The sequence below is a fragment of the Echiichthys vipera genome, assembly GCF_963691815.1.
Source record: "Echiichthys vipera genome assembly, chromosome: 1".
In the NCBI taxonomy this organism is placed as follows: Eukaryota; Metazoa; Chordata; class Actinopteri; order Perciformes; family Trachinidae; genus Echiichthys; species Echiichthys vipera.
This window is the reverse complement of record NC_139826.1, coordinates 34,550,930-34,569,860: the sequence shown is the minus strand read 5'-3', so window position 1 is coordinate 34,569,860 and position 18,931 is coordinate 34,550,930. Positions and strand designations below refer to the sequence as shown.

The window sequence follows — 18,931 nt, the reverse complement described above, 5'->3', positions numbered from 1 at the left end:
TTACTCAACCTGATAACACACTGAGCTCCTTTGTGGTTATATTACTGTAGCTAATTGCTAAGGAGAAGATGGTGGATGACATTCTCAATGTCCTTGTATTTAGTTTTACTGATCTCTACAAATATGGAACCTTATGTTTGTTTATGCAATTACAAAGGATAGCAAAGCACTGGGGATTCTACTTTAGATTTGTTTTTCTGACCGATAGCCGACCCTGGTTAACCAATCGTTAACCTTTAACTGACAGGCAGGGAACCTAGTCCCAGTTCCCCCGTACTGTAGGCTTCTGTGGACAGCTGTGGACTTATATGGGTCATCCAGCCAAAAGGTTGCATGCGTTCATTGTCGTGGATGCATGCAGCCAGTTTCCTAGTGATGATGAAACTGCTTGTGTGACCAATATAAGTCAGCAGCTTTCCACAGAGCAGATGTCAGAGATTGTCAGGCAGGAACATAGCTGTAAACCTCGGTGTGTAGGACGGACGATTTCACCCACCAGTCCTCATCGATATAGTGGCATGTGTCTTGTTGCTGGTCATTTCGAGCGGCGTCCACACGTCTGTGTGAGAGTCACTAGAGACACGTACATCAGACGATGTTGAGGTAGATGTTTGCAAAAAGATGTCATGCAGATGTGACTCAGATACCGGGAAAAGATTGAACATGTACTACATACACTGTATTGACAGTTTATTATGGGTTGTGTTTTGTTCTACTCACTGCACCCTCAACTTTAAGCCACTAATATTAGCTGCCAGGTTGTTATGGCAATTACAACTATTATTGTGTAGGCACAAAAAGGAACTCTTTCACACAGGATTATGATTTAACTTGCAAGGTTTTTCTTTGTTTTGCTCCTGTAAAACCACATCATGAACTACAGTATGTTTTGAGAACTATGAGTATAAGCAGTAGTTGCAGTAGAAAAAACTCCACTTATGTCTTATTACACTGTATGCATGTTGTACAAGGCCGGACACAACAACCTTGGCTTCCCATTATTGAGCCATTCTTTTAGCCTCAGCAGTTCTATTACACACTGCAGGGTCAGCCGCGTATAACTGAGAGACCCGCTGTGAAACCAAGGGTAAAGAAATATTTGTCCTGATGCCTCCCCCTCAATCTCGGGAGCTTGATGAGTTTAATGAAGACAACCAGAGACTGATTCCAAACTGCAGATGTCTGAAATGAAAGATTTCATTATCTCAACACCAATGCTTTATGGCCATGTGCCTGGTGGTGCCATTCCTGATCATAAGCCTTTTTGTCAGGCTTTCTGGTGCTCATTATCACACTTCTCTGACTTTACAAAGCGGGTTCTTTATGTGGGAGGAGGCAGCTAGACCATTGGACTCTAAGGAGGTCGTCATGAAATCATGCAGCTGTTACTATTCGGTGGTTGTAACAAGCAGTTTATGGGGGATTGGGTAAAGAAAAAAATCGAGACTTTATCTAAGGACCGTGTGATATACATGTTTCTGCGTCAGCCTGTCTCAAATTATAGGTCTTATTCATTTCACAGATACCCAAGGGCCTATTCCATCGGGTAATGAATAATATGGCAAACAGGGGGTGGGGTGGGAGGGTGGGTGTGATCTCTCACCCCATATTCCCCCGTCACCTGAACCTGCAATAAATTTCCCACCAATGGCATATGGTGGCAAGTCATGTGTGGGATTCAGTATGGCGTGTTATTTATTTATTTCCCAGGAGTTGCTTTTCTATTAGTGATTTATGTGTTTTTGTGTATGATCTGCTGCTGGGATCTATGACATGCAGGGTTCTTGGATGAAGGCCCAGGCTGAAAGGAAGCCATGGATTCAGAGTAATGTGGCAGCACCCAGGTCCATCCACGAGCATTTCGGTTTTATTTATTTAAATAAATGTTTTAAACCTACAGTAGCAAGTGAGAAATGGTCCACCAGTTTCCCCTATAAAAAGTGATTTGTGTAACACGGGATGCAAGTAAGAGATTTTGTGACTACCAGCAAGTGTTTAGCAAGGAATTATTCAGCTATATCCAATACATTTGCTTTGCTTGAAGCCGGTGCTGTCATTTGGAGTTTCTTATTACATAAGTTAGTAAGCAGAGAAGATTATTTTGGTCTTTAAGAATTTTTTTTTGTTGTGGAGGAAAAAATAAACAGATCTGCGTTGGTGTTTTTTTGTGGTTGTAGTTATTTCTCATACATAGCCTAGATTTTAAACTTTGATTAGGTTCATCTTTTGATCAACCTTGTGCTCCAAAAATGACGTGTATACTGCTCATTTGCAATGGTAAATATGTTTTGAAATACCGACCAATGTTACTGTAGCTATCTATTATTAATTCAAACTTAATCTTGAATTCATCACAGCTTGTTCAAGTCCTATTTTGCAGCTCCTACTGTATGTGTAGATTATGAGCCTCAACACATCATTCTCAAATTAACTTATCATCATGTAATAGTATGGCGCCTGCTGAAGAGTGAAATTGGTTTATTCTTTATGCCACTCTTCATATGATCATTTTGTCAATCCCAGTGTACACTTTTGTTGTTAAATCAGTTTGTTTCTTTACATTAGCCTAATTGCAAAGAAATTAGAAAGTAAAATAGGCAAGCGAGGGACAGCCATTTTTCTCACTGACATCCTGATAAACGCACCTTTTCCTGGCAACTCCTGACACATGTTGATTTCAGTTCTATTATTAAAATGACATTGTGATACTTCATCTAATTTTTTATGTCAGCTCACTGCTATCTGTAGAATAGAGTTGGATGGGGGCTTTATTATCTGTTATAAATAATTAGAAGGGGTCATCAAAGTAAATACATTTATGGGCATAATGAAAAATAAAGGGCCTTGAGGCTCTTATTAGCAGGGAACAAATGCAGATATACCTGGTTTTAAACACCTCCCAGAGGAGTTGTTCTTCTAAACAGTCAGTAAACAAGGATGTTATATTAAATGAATTGTGTATAGATCTGTGTTAGGCTGTGATGGGGAACGTGTGGTGAGTCTGATCGTGATGATTAAAGTGGTATAAAAGAAATGTATTTGTTAACTATGAAGCCAACAAAGGCCACATTTGTTTGATTATCTTGTAGCCAACTCACAAGCGTTCTTTCCCTCTGAGTCCTTGCCTTTATGGACCAGGTCCCAGTGCACCAGTCAGTGGTTATTACAGTACATTATGTCATTCACAATTAAAAAAAACATTTATTGTAGTTACTTGTTCATGCAAACATGCTGTCAGGCTGTCAAGTGATGTTTATCCCTCTGGAAGCTCGGTTATTAATTAAAAGAATGCCTTTGCAGTGCAATTCAATAGGGGATCAGTTTTTCCAAGAGAGAAACAGGATTTGACAAATGTGCCCTGTAGACTTTTTCATTATTAATTAAATTGACTACACGGACATTTACATTGAAGATGAAGGGACATACCTCTGGTAGAACAAGCCTTCAATAAATTGGTTGATTGAACGAAATAGAAGTTATGTTTCTCTTTTATTCATGCAGGGACTGTGCTCAGTAGATTTTAATTCTCTCCCCTATTGCGCTACCCTTTGGCTTTAACGATGGTGCTTTTAATCCAGTTTAAAACACCTCTTTCTCCCAAGGGTGCCAATAAAGAGGGGGTTCTCTCAGCCAGTGGCAGACATTTAATAGTGAAATCTCACTCTCTCATTCTCTCAACAGACAAAGCTATGATGGGCTGGAAAAGAAGCTGAAGGAAGTCTTCAGTGAACGGAGCAGCATCCTGCACCAGCTCTCCAAGACATCAAAGGAGCTGGACAGCATAAAAGGCAACCTTCAGGTTGGCAAATAACTGTTACTTTTGAAAGATACAGCAATGCTAGAAGGCTTACTTGGCTGTGAGTTCAGGGCCGGAGGTAATTTTCTGTCCTCTATTTTCAGATGACTCATCTCACTTATTTTTCAATCAATCTGTTGTATAGCAACTCGCTGTTATTAAATATTAATGTGCAAATGTTTTCAATTTGGTGAGCCCACCCATTGGTATGTGATGTGTTACTGGAATTGCAGCTGCTGAATAAGCGATGCAGAGATGGAAAAGCAGACCAATTAGCAAGTTAACTGTTTCAGCACCAACGACGGCAGCAGACACAAAGAGCTTTAGAGAAATGACGGATAAAACAGGAAGGATTGACGGGACCATCGATTCAAAAAACGTCAAACGCTGCTCCATCCAATTTCTAAAGCCTTTAACTGTAATAATGATAATTAATAAAGAAAGTGATTTACAATAAAGACATTACAGGACAGAGAATGAACATACAAACAAGGAAAGAATGCCATAATTAATGGATAATTAAACATATTTCCTAATAGTAAAGATTATATTAAAATAGAATGCATAAACTGTATAAGATGGAAAATAAAACCAACGAAGTAAAATAATGATAGTAAAGTTAAAAATATTAAAATCAGTGCCCATATGTAATGGCATAATTGGTGGAGATTCGATTTTTTAAAGAAAGTTCTGGAAGTTTTTGGCCTTGGATACAGTCTCTACCATCTGGCACCCAGGTCTATAAATGACATATACAGTCTATAAATAAAAACAACAGAACTTATGTTTCCTGATAGACACTGGCTCGCCACAGAACTTGATTAGAAAGAAATAGCATCTATACTCCACTTAAATAAACTACATTTAATTACAACTTTATTTTTAATGCTCCAGCCCTCAATTATATCAGTTGTGATTACAGTATTCACCAAAGTAAAAGCAGAGTTCTGGGAACACGGCAATATCACCAAAAATAGGTCTATAAGGGCGACGGACCAGAGCAATCAGATAATCACACAGGTTAAAAAAAAGGTTACAACCCAAACTAACAAACATCCATCAGTTAACACTCTTTGGTTCAACTTTAACCTATAAAAACATTTCGGGTGCTCTCACTTTCAGTTTTACTTCTATAAATAGTGTTTAATAAACTGGAGAAATTGTTTACAACTGGTCCCCAAAGCAATTTCAGCCAGAAGCAACTGGACTTGGTTATTTGTCTAGGAAGAAGAAGAAGAAGAATTACTTTATTAGTCCCGCAACGGGGAAATTCGATTTTTCACTCTATTATTATTCATGTTACACACACACAGGCCCGAAATACACACATGCACAAACAGGACCTATATACATGCAATCAATGGAGAGATGTTAGAGCGAGGGGGCTGCCAAATGGTTCAGCGCCCCGAGCAGTTGGGTGTTTGGTGCCTTGCTCAACAGCACCTCGCCAGTGCCCAGGAGATGAACTGGCACCTCTCCAGCCACCAGTCCACGCTCCATTCATGGTCCACACAGGGACTCGAACAGGCAACCCTCCGGTTCCCAGCCGAGTCACCTATGGACTCTAATGAGCTACTGCTCAGACGTTTTACCTCTCATCCAAGAGGCTTTGTCAGTTTATGTACGCATCTGACCAGACTGGGACTGGTACAACTAACTGGTGTGGAGATCCAGGTATTTAACCTCTCACCAGGCCGATGATGTCACTGGAACCCTTTGTGCTCCAAGTGCCAACGACAGTCGTTGGTGGGAAGTTGGTTGCGACTTTGTTAGTGCTCTACTGGGTCATAACGACAGTCATTGGAGTCACAGGAGGCTATTTGTGAACAGTTGTTCTTCGAGGTTAGATTGTTGAATCTCCTGGGAAGGGATGAAAGGGCAGCATTGTAATTTGTAGATAAGTGACAAATGAGAACGAATGAGAACATTCACAGGCTTTTACAACTAGTATTTCTCGATTGGAAAAAGGATGCTATCATGTAATGGTGGCCTGAGTTACAAAATTGACACCCAAGTTTTAATAAACGGTTGTTTCCTTAATTTCCACATTAATTAACGGCATAGTCGTTCTTTTCAAACCAGAATGCGAACAAACCTGTGGCTCCCATGCAGGTTTTTGATGTATTTTTTGTTTTGTTTTTAAAAGCAATATATCGTCATCTGGATTCCTGTGTTTCTACATTTAAACCCTCCTTTGCATGCATATACATGCTGGGAAGTTATAAGAATGTTGGCCTGAAAACAGAGATGAAAATGTTTAGCCCAGCTCCTACAGCGAGGGTGATTATGCATAATGTAAGAATAAAAATGTGTTCATAAGACAACTTTAGTTGGATGATGAGGATTGTTATCCCTGTTGCAAAGGGAGGTATCTGTTGGGTACGGTCTTGAACATTTTATTGAGTAATGTACCATATTATATTGTAGATATTATAATTCTGTGAGCATTTCACAAAACACAATTATCTCAGTGCCAGATACTGCACAGCACTTCCCACCAGCAGTCAGTTTAGGTCAACTTCATTATGGCTCTTGGCAATGACAAGAAATGAACAGAAACTCAATTATACATTCAGATATTTGAATCATTTAGTATTTTTCAGTCACATTAGTGTATGCAACAATGATCTTGCAAAAAAAAATGCCTCCCTCTTGGACATTTAGACCTTGGGTGCCAGATGCCCTGCATGTTTGTGCAGCACTCCCAAAACTGCAGCCTGTGTGATGGTTTCCTCTTTGCAGGGTGTTGATGTTTTTAAGGCTTCAGGCCACTTTTGTAATCCAAAAAAAATGTCAGAAAATCAATAATCAAAATCATTTCCCGCATTTGTGTGTGCTTGGGAGATATGTCCCATGTGTCTGGGTAAAGCTCATCCAGACGGGCTATCACCATCCCCAGGGCACGCTTTGATGTCTATTCACTCCAGGCTAGCTAGGTTGGTATCTATCTTCGCCCTGGGCCCTGTGCCAGCATGCTGGGCAGGGCAGAGGTTGGTTTAGATTTCCAATCATGTGCTGTGGAACAAATCTATTCTTAAGGGGAGGGAAACGTCATCTACATAAAAATAAAGCATCAACTTTTAAAAGTGAATCAAGTAAGCGCAGGTAGTTTTTTTTCTGGCACGATTTGATGGAGCAAGTTGTTATAGTTTTAACGAGTTGCCCGTAGGTGGAGGTCAGCAACCTTCATAATTAATTATTAATTCTTGGCAGCAGCTCCTGGGCGAGGTCTAGTAGTTAGTACAAGAATAGTTATTTTTCCCTGCACCTAACTCTAGGTTTTGGCAACAATTTGGATTGTACTTGAAAATAACCACGAGACATTTGCATATACATTCAATGTAGCTGTTGTTTGAATCATCAAAAGCCTGTAGCCCCGCCACACACACACACACACACACCCCTGTCTGGACCAAAATATGTTCTGTGACCTCATGCTGCAGATTCCTATATTCTTATTTTTCACAATGAAAACAGTAGTGTATATGCAGTGATATATGTGAAGGACAGTCTTAGGTGATCCATGGAACATGTTGTCCATTTAGTTTTATCATAAAAATATAGCAGTAAAATATTACCATATTCACCTTAATTGGATAAAGCCCCTACAGTGCACTTTATGATGTGTAACACTGGGCCAAGTTTGATGTGAAGTTATATGGGTTGCTTTATGACACAAAGTAATTGGTAAGTAAGTAGAGTGGAAAATGAAGTCACAGAAAACCTCCAGTATCTAAAAACTGTACTGATGAATTTGTTATTAACCCCCTCTTATCTTTATTTATGAATATATTTATTATTAGTAGTAGTAGTAGTAGTAGTAGTATTAGTATTATTGTAACTGTTTTAAATTCCTTATTGTATAATTGTGTTGTTTCTGTTCTGTTGAATGTTTCTTGTTCTCAGGTCTCTCTTTAACAAAAGATCCTAATCTCAAAGACACTGCCTGATTAAATAAATATTACATCAAATATATATATATACACTTGAACTAACCAGGAAGCAAGATACTTTCAACAAAATGTTCACTTAATCAAAATCACAATATATTTTAAGCACGTGACAAGAACTTGGATTTCATGACCGCAATCAATTAAAACCCCCACTCCGCTTTTTGTAAACATGTCTCAACCTACAGATCTTTGGAAAATGGGCAGAATGTGTTTTTTTAAGACTTCCATTCAACTGGAAGTGCATCCAAACATTTCTTGTGACAGTAAGCATGTTTTCAGATGACAAAACAATGCTTGTAAAAATGTGTGGCCTGAGCTTTTATCATCCTTTTTGTGGACAATGATGCAGGAGAGAGTAGAAAAGTGGCCGTTTGACTTGTGGCTCTATGACAGATGATACAAATCATTGACTTCAAGGGGATATCACCAGAGATAACGGATGTCATGTTGCTTTTAATATACAATTGTGCGCTGTTTTCTGTATTGTAGCTGCACAGTTTCTATTTGACTTTAGTTTACCACCATTCATCATTCTGTTAAAAGAAAATACATTTCTATCGTCAAGAGCTCGTATTGGCTCCTTTCTCTGTATCTTCCTCTTCAAAAATGTTTTTACATGAAATAAATTCAGGGACTGCAGAAGAGAAGCATTCCCTCTTGTGACAGGAGGAAACAGGGTATTATGGTAATGCAGTGTTAATTGCCACAGATATCACCTTCAAGCATAATTTAAAGAGAAGCTTTCTCCCCCTTTGAGTCCACATTTTCTTAGATGTCTGGGAATTTCTGTTCAGCTCAAAACAAATAAAAAATATCTTGGAGGGCTTGCAGGGCAATCAGAGACCTAACTAATCCATAATTACCCATCAGGCAGGTGCTTAGGCGCCAGTAGAACCCAATCTGTACACTCGTTAGGATTTTTAGAAGACATTCATCACCAGATTGTTACAGGCTATATCCTTTTTCGGGGGGTATCAACGCCATTTTACATCTGCTGCATCAGTTGGTAATATTCATCCCAATTATTTCATTTTTCTGGTGCGTTTGCGTTGCAGTACTGTGAGTTTAAGACTCACAAAATTAAGACTGAAGGGTTTCGCTGTTGCTTGAAGGAATTCATAACCTTCATAGCCCAAGGGTACCTTTTGAAACATTTACTACAATTCAAGGAAAGTGCATAGAGTGTGTTTGCTGTCCTTGTTTTGGGCGCTTTGGAATGATTCTCATTTTGAGTGTTTTGTCTCTGTTCTCCTTTAGTCGCTGAAAAATGATGACTCAGTGGCCAAGAAGGATGTGCAGAGGATTCTGGCGCTCAGCCACAAACAGAGGTAAAGTGACGCATCATGGATGACTTAGACATAAGTTGCCAACAGTGTCGTGCTGCTCATGCATGTCATCAAAACGTAGGTTAGAACTTAACAGTCAGAATCAGTAATGACTGTTGAATGAATCGAATCTGGGGCATGTAATGTTCACAATCATCACCATCAATGAAATAAACTATAGTTCATACATATTAAAGCGTGTTGCTTCCAATCTTTCTCTATAAAGTGGATAAATTAGAGCAGCTATTTCTGGCACCCTGGATCTGGACGTAATGTTAACTTTTGCCAGACAATGTTACATGACTGAGAGATGGTGCCCTTCTACAGCATTAGACTCTTCTAGTTAAATCATCAGGACTAAAGATTAACAACTGTGTTACAAAAAATGTCTGCTTCTTTAATAAAAAGTAAAAGGTAAAAACCTGGATAGATAAAAACTTGAGTGTTGGTGCGAACACTGACTTCCAAGGTGTATTTTTGCCAATAATCATCCAATCACCAGTGACAAAAATGTTACGAATTTCCTACAAATATTTATACCCTCTTCTACGTCCAGTAGCAACTGGGAGAAAAGATTATGGGAGTTAGGACTGGCACTTTTTATTCCAAATTCGAAGATCCATTCTACTGTAGTTAATATTCGAACTGTATTGACCTTTCAAATTCAAAATTAACATTTTAAGTAGTCTGTCTTGTGTATTCATGCCCTTTGACCTATCAGTAATGTTGTTTGCTACAAAAATGCCAGACACTAGGGAGCAAAGCCAACCAGAGCGGACATCACATCACCAAAGCATCTGCAAACCAGTGTGTGTGGAAGTATTTTCAGGTTCCATAGATGGCAAAGTAACAAAGATAAGGCTGACGACTTTGAACAAAGCAGCTGTTTTACTCCACAACGACAAAAAAAACACAGCCTCGCCTGGTAACTTGCCTCCCAAACAGTATTTGAATATATTAGAATGAATTGTGACATAGGCCATGCTTCAATTCCTGTTCCTCCTTTGGCAGAAAATAGTGGGTTCATAGTGGATCCCACCACTTGTATAGTAGCGAGAAGCTAGGCCTTTAAATGACGGCTCATTTGCCATTATTGATGCTGGTTATTTTAACGTGTTGCCCCATTACATGGCAGTATAGAGAAGAACAGGTGGATAATGCCTAATCCAATCATGAAACCCTTTTGTATGTTTGAAAAATAATGCACCTGATTTCCTTTTGTGAAAAAGCAAATCAAGCATCTGTGGTTTACTGCTTTATCTTTTTGTAAGCAAGCGGGAAAAGTGTTTACCTAAAGTGCTTCACCAGTTAGGATTCTCTGATTAATGCTGTGTGTAATGAGACTTTTAATGATTAGGAGTCATTTGTGGCCTTCATGCTCTCCGAAATGTCAGCCTGATTGAAGTCCAGCCTTCTGTGTGCAGTATCTTGATAGCCAATCAATAGCCTATCACCAGTCCATGGCAGCTCTCACATGTCATCAAGCTAAAAACCATAAAGCAGCATCTTGGCTCAATGTTGCCTACCTAGCATTTGTGAGCAGCAGTTTTTTTTCATCAGAGTGTTATTAATCCAACTTTGGAGTTCCATATCTGCCAAGTGTGATTACTAACTGACTCCATCACGGTGGATGCAGGCAGGTGATTCATTGCAAGTCATTTATTTTTGACAACTCCTAACAACCGTTTGATTTCTCATAGAAAATAAAAACTGTAATGCAAGAAAAAATGTTTACCAACAGACCCGACACAGTACAGACAGTAAAAATATATCATTTTAAGGTTTCAAAGTAGAAACAATTAATTCAGCTGTGATTTAACCTGCTGTCAACCTGTTTGTGCTCTAATGTCATTTGCTCTCTGCTTTCAAAGTATGGCAGTATCACATATACTGTGCCCTTTTCTGTCAGTCTGGGCAGTTTTGATCTTGTTTGCGAAAAATGTTTTCAAGCAGTGAATGCAGGAGATGAGAATATAAATGAAATGCCAAAGCAGTGGTGGTTGGCTGGTCGCTGTGAAGAAAAATGTTTGCAAGGCTGAGCTTATATCAAGAGACAAGACCATTGGCATGTAAACCATAAGAGTATGTGGCTGTTGAGCAGTGAGATTCTTTCCATATAAATATTGGCTGCTTGACTTCACTACTGGAAGACTACAGCCATAAACTTAAAGCCATGAATGGAAACAGTAAATAGACTGTTACCTTTAATTTAACTGAGCTGCCTTCTGATGTGATTTCTACAAGCGTTTTGAAACCACTGACCCACATCGATTGCCCACTTGATTCATAATTCAGTGTGCATTGCTGTTATCTGTGCTCAGGAGCATCAAACAGTACTGAAGAACCCATTGCATACCAATGCATTAACATTTATGTTAAAGGCATAAAGAATGCAACAACAGTCTTCATACAGCATGCATAAAATCAGTGTGGATGATTCCAAATGCTCAAAGGCTACTACATAATACCGCATAATGAATACTACACACTATGCTTTCTGTATAAATATCATTATTGACCTAGAAGCTGAAAATCCTTTCCATTTATGATATTTGCCTTGGTGTGCATTGTTAAACTGTACATTATCCTAGAAATAACCAGCTGCACATCTAATGAGAAATTGTCTGCAGCTCAACCATTAAATTCAAACAGGGAAACATAAAAGATAGATATATAAATTTGTGTTGTTAGAAGAAAACCGTGTCACACAAATGTTTTGAAGTCAATCAAGTTAAATGTGTTTGAACAATTAAACAAAAACAATTAACAGCTCTCTTGACAGTCAGTTTAGCTACAAATATTCAGCAAATAGCTCCATCTTCACCCCCTAATTGCATCGACAATAAGGCGGTAATGTTTTCGTAATCGCATCATTTATTCCTAAGGTAAAAAGGTAAAACCAGTGTTTGATGTTTAAAAGATTGTCATGAGCAAAATGTGTCCTTGATTCTTGAAAATGTGAAATTTTGAATCACTCACGCAAATATCTTTATGATTAAATCAGTGTTTACTCTTAAGCGCAATTTAATATTTTCATAAAGCTTTCTTTCTTTTTTCTCACTCAAAACAACATCAGTAACTTCTCTAAAATTTCATGATTCACTCCGATGTAACAGATGACAACATGTAAACTTCTTAGTTTTTTTCTTTTTTCAACAGAATTTAACTCAAGATTAGGTTGGGCATTGATCATTCATCTTTCATTCATCTTCAACCGCTTGTCCCTGTGGGGGTCACGGGGGGGCTGGAGCCGATCCCTGCTGACATCGGGCGTGAGGCGGGGTACACCCTGGACAGGACGCCAGTTTATCGTAGGGCGTAGAGACGAATAGAGAGAGACAACCATTCACACCTACGGGCAATTTTAGAGTAATCAATGAACCTAACACGTGCATGTCTTTGGACTGTGGGAGGAAGCCGGAGAACCCGGAGAAAACCCCGCAGACACAGGGAGAACATGCAAACTCCACACAGAAAGGCCCCAGCCGAGATTTGAAGTGCTAACCACTACACTAACATTAAGAAATCTTAATACTCTCTCTCCACACACTCTATATGCACAAACAATACACATTGAGCTATTCCTTTAACCCAGCTATTCTCAACCCAGTTGTATGTTTTCTCCAAATCCCAATTAATGTTCTTTTAGTTATTTTTCCTGTAAAACAAGCATGTGATCTGTTTTGACCCCCACTAACTTTCAAAGAATCCGAAATCAAGAATCGCTTAAAGACCCTGAACTGATAAGCAGTATCAGTGGGATCAGAATTGTTGAAATCCAAATGGTAACCAATCCTATTTTAGATACTATAGTGAAAATTGCTTTGCACAAATAAGTAAATGTATGTGAAAAATAGCTCTAGACAGTGGTGTGTTATGTTTAAGAAATCCATTCTGTCGCAGAGCGGTGGGGCAATCTGAGAGTGTGAGTAGGATGCGCTGCTAACAGAGTGTTTTCTCACTTCCTTCTCACTTGACAGAGAGGAGATGAAGTCCCTCCAGGCAGCCTTGCAGAAGCAGCTGGATGAAGCAAATGAGAGAGCAGAGAAGCAGCAGGCCACGGTAAGAGAGAGCTCACTTGACCATCAACATCCGGTCTCCTCTAACCAGCCCTGTCACCTGTCACACAGGCCCCACAGTGATCCTTGCTCATTACCCAGCAGCCAGCTCGATCGCCTCCTTGCCTCACCACTTAATTGAAATGTCTTAGAAATTGTGAGAAAAAGCTTTGTGTCCTCTCCCCAAACCCACACGCACAAATTAATAAGAAGAGACAAAGACATTATAACTTAAGAACATGTACTTATCTATCCATCCATCTATATGTCTCCATCTACAGTATCTACCTCTCCTACAGTATATCCAGCTACACTGTCACCTTGCTTCTAATTAAATTCCACAAAGGTATCTCAAACACAATCTGGCAAATGAAATTAAATAAATCACTGGGTTTATATAATCTCAAAAAATAGTGAAAAAAGCCTGAACATTCCTCAGACCCTAATGTCAGATATTGAAATTGCTTTTTTTGGTGTCAGCAACAGTCCAAAAGCTAAATATGTGAAGTGTTTTATCATATACATTTTTTTTAAAGCAGAAAATTGTCAAATTTAAGGAGCTTGAACGTGAATTTTTGGCATTTTCACTTGATGACTTATGATAATTTTAGTTTAGATGATAATTAGTTTTCTGTTGACCAACAAATGGAATAATCAGCATTCCAGCTGTCCACTTTGTAAAAACTAAAGCTTTTAATATGTATGCAGATGATACTGTGCTCATAATTGTAAGGACTTAATGTCCATCCATCCATCCATCTTCAACCACTTGGCCCTATCAGGGTCGCGGGGGGCTGGAGCCGATCCCAGCTGACATCCGGGGTGAGGCGGGGTACACCCTGGGCAGGACTCCAGTCTATCACAGGGCACATAGAGACAAACAGAGACAGACAACCATTCACACTCACACTCACACCTACGAGGTAATTAGACATCAATTAACCTAACACGTTAACCTGGAGAAAACCCACGCAAACAGAGGGAGAACATGCAAACTCCACACAGAAACTGTTAGGTGACAGTGCTAACCACCACACCACCGTGCCACCAGGACTGAATGTACAACAGCTTATTAAAAGTTCAAAGGATGTGTTAATCCACGTCCGTAGCAAACTGGAATATTAAGATGACTTGAAAGCTGTGTGTCTTTATACAAGGCTTTGAGCCTTCTATTAATCAAATTAAAGTACCTCTAAATCTTCTTGACCGGCATTTGCATGGTCACAGCATATTGACACTATTAAAAAGAAAATGGGAAGAGGCGTTCAATGTCAACAGAAAATGTTACCTTTACTCACAATCATGACAAAAATAATTCATCAGTCACTTACACTTTTACGGCCTGCTAATTAACTCAAATCATTTATCTCTGTTAAGTGACTCATTGACTTTTTACACTTGGAACAAATCGTTTTGTTATTTCTATATTTCTATATTAGTTGATTAAATTAATTTTTCACCCAAAAAATGTTTTGATTTTGTTTCTAGTCATCCTATTTATTACCTTATTGTCGCTTTGTATTAAATATCCAGGATTTTACCTTTGACTTTTTGTATCACCACAAATATGAATATGTAATGGCATATCCGTTATGTATATGATTATTTTACTGTGTGGACCCCACAGAAAGATTGGTATCTCCAGCAATGGTAACTAATCAAACTTCAAATAAATACAAATAAACCCTAGAAATAAATGTGAGTTAAAGACATTACTCTGGAAAATATAGCTTTGCAACTAAATGGTCATTCTTCAGTGGACAAACATTCACATGAACCCATACAGTGCATCCGGAAACTATTCACAGCGTTTCACTTTTTCCACATTTTATTACGCTACAGCCTTATTCCAAATTGTATTAAATTGGTTCTACAAAGTATTACGCAAAGGCTGTGAATACTTATGTAAATATAATTTCTTTGTTTTTTTAAAATACATTTTCAAAACTCTCAAGAAAACTTTTTCCACGTGGTCATAATGGGGCATTATGTGTAGAATTTTGAGGACAGAGATTAATTTTTTAATTAATTAATTAATACAATTTGGAATAAGGCTGTAACGTAATAAAATGTGGAAAAAGTGAAACGCTGTGAATACTTTCCGGATGCACTGTATATCTATTGTAAACTGAACTTCACTAGCCTCGTACCCCAAACTGCTGTAACACTTGCGTCTGAGCCCCAGCCCGAGTTTGCTGGTATAAACACAAGCTCATTCAAAATGCATTGTTGCTAGTCTATATATGGAGTTGTGTTGTGTTGTGTTATTGACAGTTGTGTATATGCATGTGCTCTATCTTCCTTTATTGTCCCACATTTGTCAACTCATACTATTCAGATAGACCACCTGTTGTTCTGCAAGCAAAATCCGTATCAACAAATCAGCATGAAGCCCGTCTGGCTGCACTGACAGCCACAGCCCTGCAGTTTTTCTGCTATCTTCGATATATGCTAATAAAAAAACGTTTCCCCGTAATACTCCCTGCTTCACAGTCAGTCAACAATCAAATAATCTGCACTATGTGAGATGAATAGTACAGTAACATTTCAAGGGACGCTCTTGCCATTTATCTAAGACCTGCGACAAGTCCTAGTTGCTGCATTTTATGGTTTGACATTTACGTTCTGCTAAATGGTATTTATCACCATCACTGAGATTCTAGATTAAAAAGAACATTTGCGGCACGCAAATGCTACACACGTTCAACAGAACAATGAAATACTGGATCTTGTTCAGAGTCCTCAAATCCACATAAAACTGAGTAGAAAAACAAGGCTTCACACAATATTGAATTCTGTGTTCACACACCAGTCTTGTATAAAATACTTGAAGGCAATACTTGAGTAAAAGTAGATTTATCTTACCAGAAATTGACTTTGGTAGAAGTTAAAATAAACTTTTACAATATTACTTGAGTAAAAGTCCTAAAGTATCGTCTATTAACTGTACTTAAGTATCAAATGTAATTTCCTGATATTAAATGTACTCAAATATTGGAATTAAAGGTACAAAAAATTATTATAATTATATAACTTTATTGTGGCTTCCACAGGCTTATGATAACTAATGTTAAAGTGATGCCTGTCAATGTGTGGTCAAATTATGTGATTTAATTTTGTGTATTTGGTATAATTTGAATAAGTACCTCAGAGCCTTATTTATTTATTTATTTTTGTGTAAATTAATGTTTGGCGTTCATTTATGGTATATGTATATATATGAAATATATACATGTATATACATACATATGTATATATATGAAAATATATATACATATAAGCATGTGTGTATATATATATATATATATATATATATATATTAGACCAAATTATCTTTGCATCCACGTAGATACTGGTATGTTGCACTTATTTTCTCACTCCTTTAGCTAAACTTTTTTTCCACACTCCCTGGGGGCTATAGTGGTGACTGAAAGGCTAAAAAATGAACCCTGATGTTATCATGCCCTGCTGGGGGATGTGAGTCAACTGCTGAGGCTATGTTTACAGTTCCCAAGGGTACATACCTGTTATGAGGTCACCCACCCCATGAATCTTTTCCTTTATGTCCTCCAGACTATCTTGATGACCTCTCTCAAGGACACAATATGCTTCTAAAAAAATATCTTCTCAGAATGAAAACCGGGAAAAAAGACAAAACCTTAAACTATCTACCTCCCTCACGCATTGAGAATTCATTCTTTTTAATATACAGTAGCCCATGGCAGCAGTTTGCCATCTGCACTTTGGTGTTTGAATCTCTGTCTCGCTGCTAAACACGAGCCACAGGCCTGCACCAGCAAGACATGCTGAGCTCATGATAAAAGGATTGTGATAAACAAAGATATCACTCTGAAATGATAAGCATATGAGCTATTAAATCAGGCACGCAGTGGAAAGTAGGTAGTCAGTCACTGCAGGAATAAATGCCTCGGCGTATTGTGCGTGGCATGCAGAGAGCTTCGGATGGAACATTTCTGGACACTTGTTATGCTAAACTTACTTTGTACGACACAAGAGAAATAAAAGTATGGGACAGAGTTAAGACAGGTGTTTATGCCTTGATGGGGGGCTGCTGAACACTGCTTTAAAATGTCTCCACAGCAAGGATCATCTGTGTCTCTGTCAGTTTATAGGGAATAGCATTCATTTATGGTAGGAGCCTCAATTTACTCCCTCAGTGTAAACTCACCAGCACTACTCAAACTGATCAACTCCGGTCGGGTCGCCTGGGCGAGGGTGTCTGATGTTGAAAGACCCGAAACACCCAGTGACCCCAGGTTACATCACTGATGATGTGTCCCAGCGCATCAGCAAGATGCATCTTTCAACACAATAAATCACTCCTGAACACTGTTTGGCTACTTGCACTGGCATAATCACCACCATTCATTGCACTTAGCTAATGCAGGGAGGCTGTTTTAGTTTATCTTTTTATGTAATTACCAATTAGAAAAGTACATGGGGCACCAGGGTGTTCTGTCTTTCTGTCTTATATGTTTTCATACATGAGTTGTTACTATTCTCGGGGGCAGTGATTGAAAATGATTTTTCATTTTGTTTGATGTTATCATGCCCTCCTCTGCTTGGGGGATGTGAGTCAACCTATGTTGTATAGTTTATGGTTCCCCTGGGTGCCTAAAAATACAAGATTAGTAATAATGTCCGGCGATATTCTGTTTTTCTTAATGTAGACAATGAGAAGAATACAAAACAGCATATACCTGCTTTGTTTTTTTAAATATCAGAAGTAACTGGTAGTAAATCGCATACTGACGAAGCTTTTTGTTTATTGTCACTTTCTTTCAATGCACTTTATTTCATATGTACCGCTTAATCGGGCACGCTCAGCGTCCATAATCTTCATTAAATATGTTCACTGAATGGAAAGCAAACAGAAAATGAAGCGGGGTATTCTGCGTGATCATCTTTCTTTTGTCCTCTCTGCCTTCAGATCAAATTTCTTAAAGTGGAGATGGAGAAAAAAACGAAAATCATCAAGGACTTACAGCAAGAGGTGAGTCACCAAAGTATCATTTAACACTGGTTTGAATCCTGCATTTAACATCATGAATTCTCATCATATGCCTCTAGGAGGTCTGCTGTATATATCATCATAAGAGAAGAATTTATTCTAATTTGCTGATCACGAACCCACTCTCCATTTATTCTATTTCCATTTCATTTAATTATTTTCCGTGTTTGCCCAATGCTTTCAAAGGTGAACTAAGTGGCATAAATATATCTCTTTAACTTTTCAAACAGTGGAGTTTTTTGTGGGTGTCATAGCTTGTGTTGGTGGAGAATTCTCACTTCTGTAATGGATTTTTCTCTACATGAGAACATGTTAAACATCAGTGTGAAATAGTTGTTTTTATATTTTTTTACTCTTTGATTCTGAGGGGGTGACACTAACGTCTGACATTTACCGCTGATGCCTTAGACAGCTGGGGAAAACAAGGTTCTGCTGGCAAGTACCATGGTAGCTGTACTGAAATGTGTGACACCACATTATCTACTGTTTGGCCTGTTATATTTAGGGTGAAAAACAGCAGCAGCCAACAAAAACAGATCTAAAGCGGCCCATTAAATGCAACATCGGCAACTGCTGCCTTTTAAAGACTTTTAAAGTTGTGTGTTTCCATTGGTATCTTTGGTTTGTCCGTCAGCTAACATGCAATAGGAGAGAAACAACATCACAAACTGAAACCTCTGTGGACCGATACTGTGACAAATGAAATAAAAGCCTGCAGTGCCAGCCACTTAATTGATTTTACTGGACATGGAAGACCCTTTACTGAG

The 18,931-nt window shown here is 38.5% G+C and overlaps 1 protein-coding gene across 1 annotated transcript in view; it reads left to right on the top strand.

The window, feature by feature from the left end:
- Positions 1-18,931, top strand: part of luzp2 (leucine zipper protein 2) — a 155,740-nt gene that overhangs the window by 76,474 nt on the left and 60,335 nt on the right. Inside the window, exons 2-5 of the mRNA XM_083919879.1 lie at positions 3,682-3,799; positions 9,007-9,077; positions 13,055-13,136; positions 18,084-18,146. Of these exons, the coding sequence (XP_083776005.1) occupies positions 3,682-3,799; positions 9,007-9,077; positions 13,055-13,136; positions 18,084-18,146 (334 nt within the window). The remainder of the gene's footprint in view (positions 1-3,681; positions 3,800-9,006; positions 9,078-13,054; positions 13,137-18,083; positions 18,147-18,931) is intronic.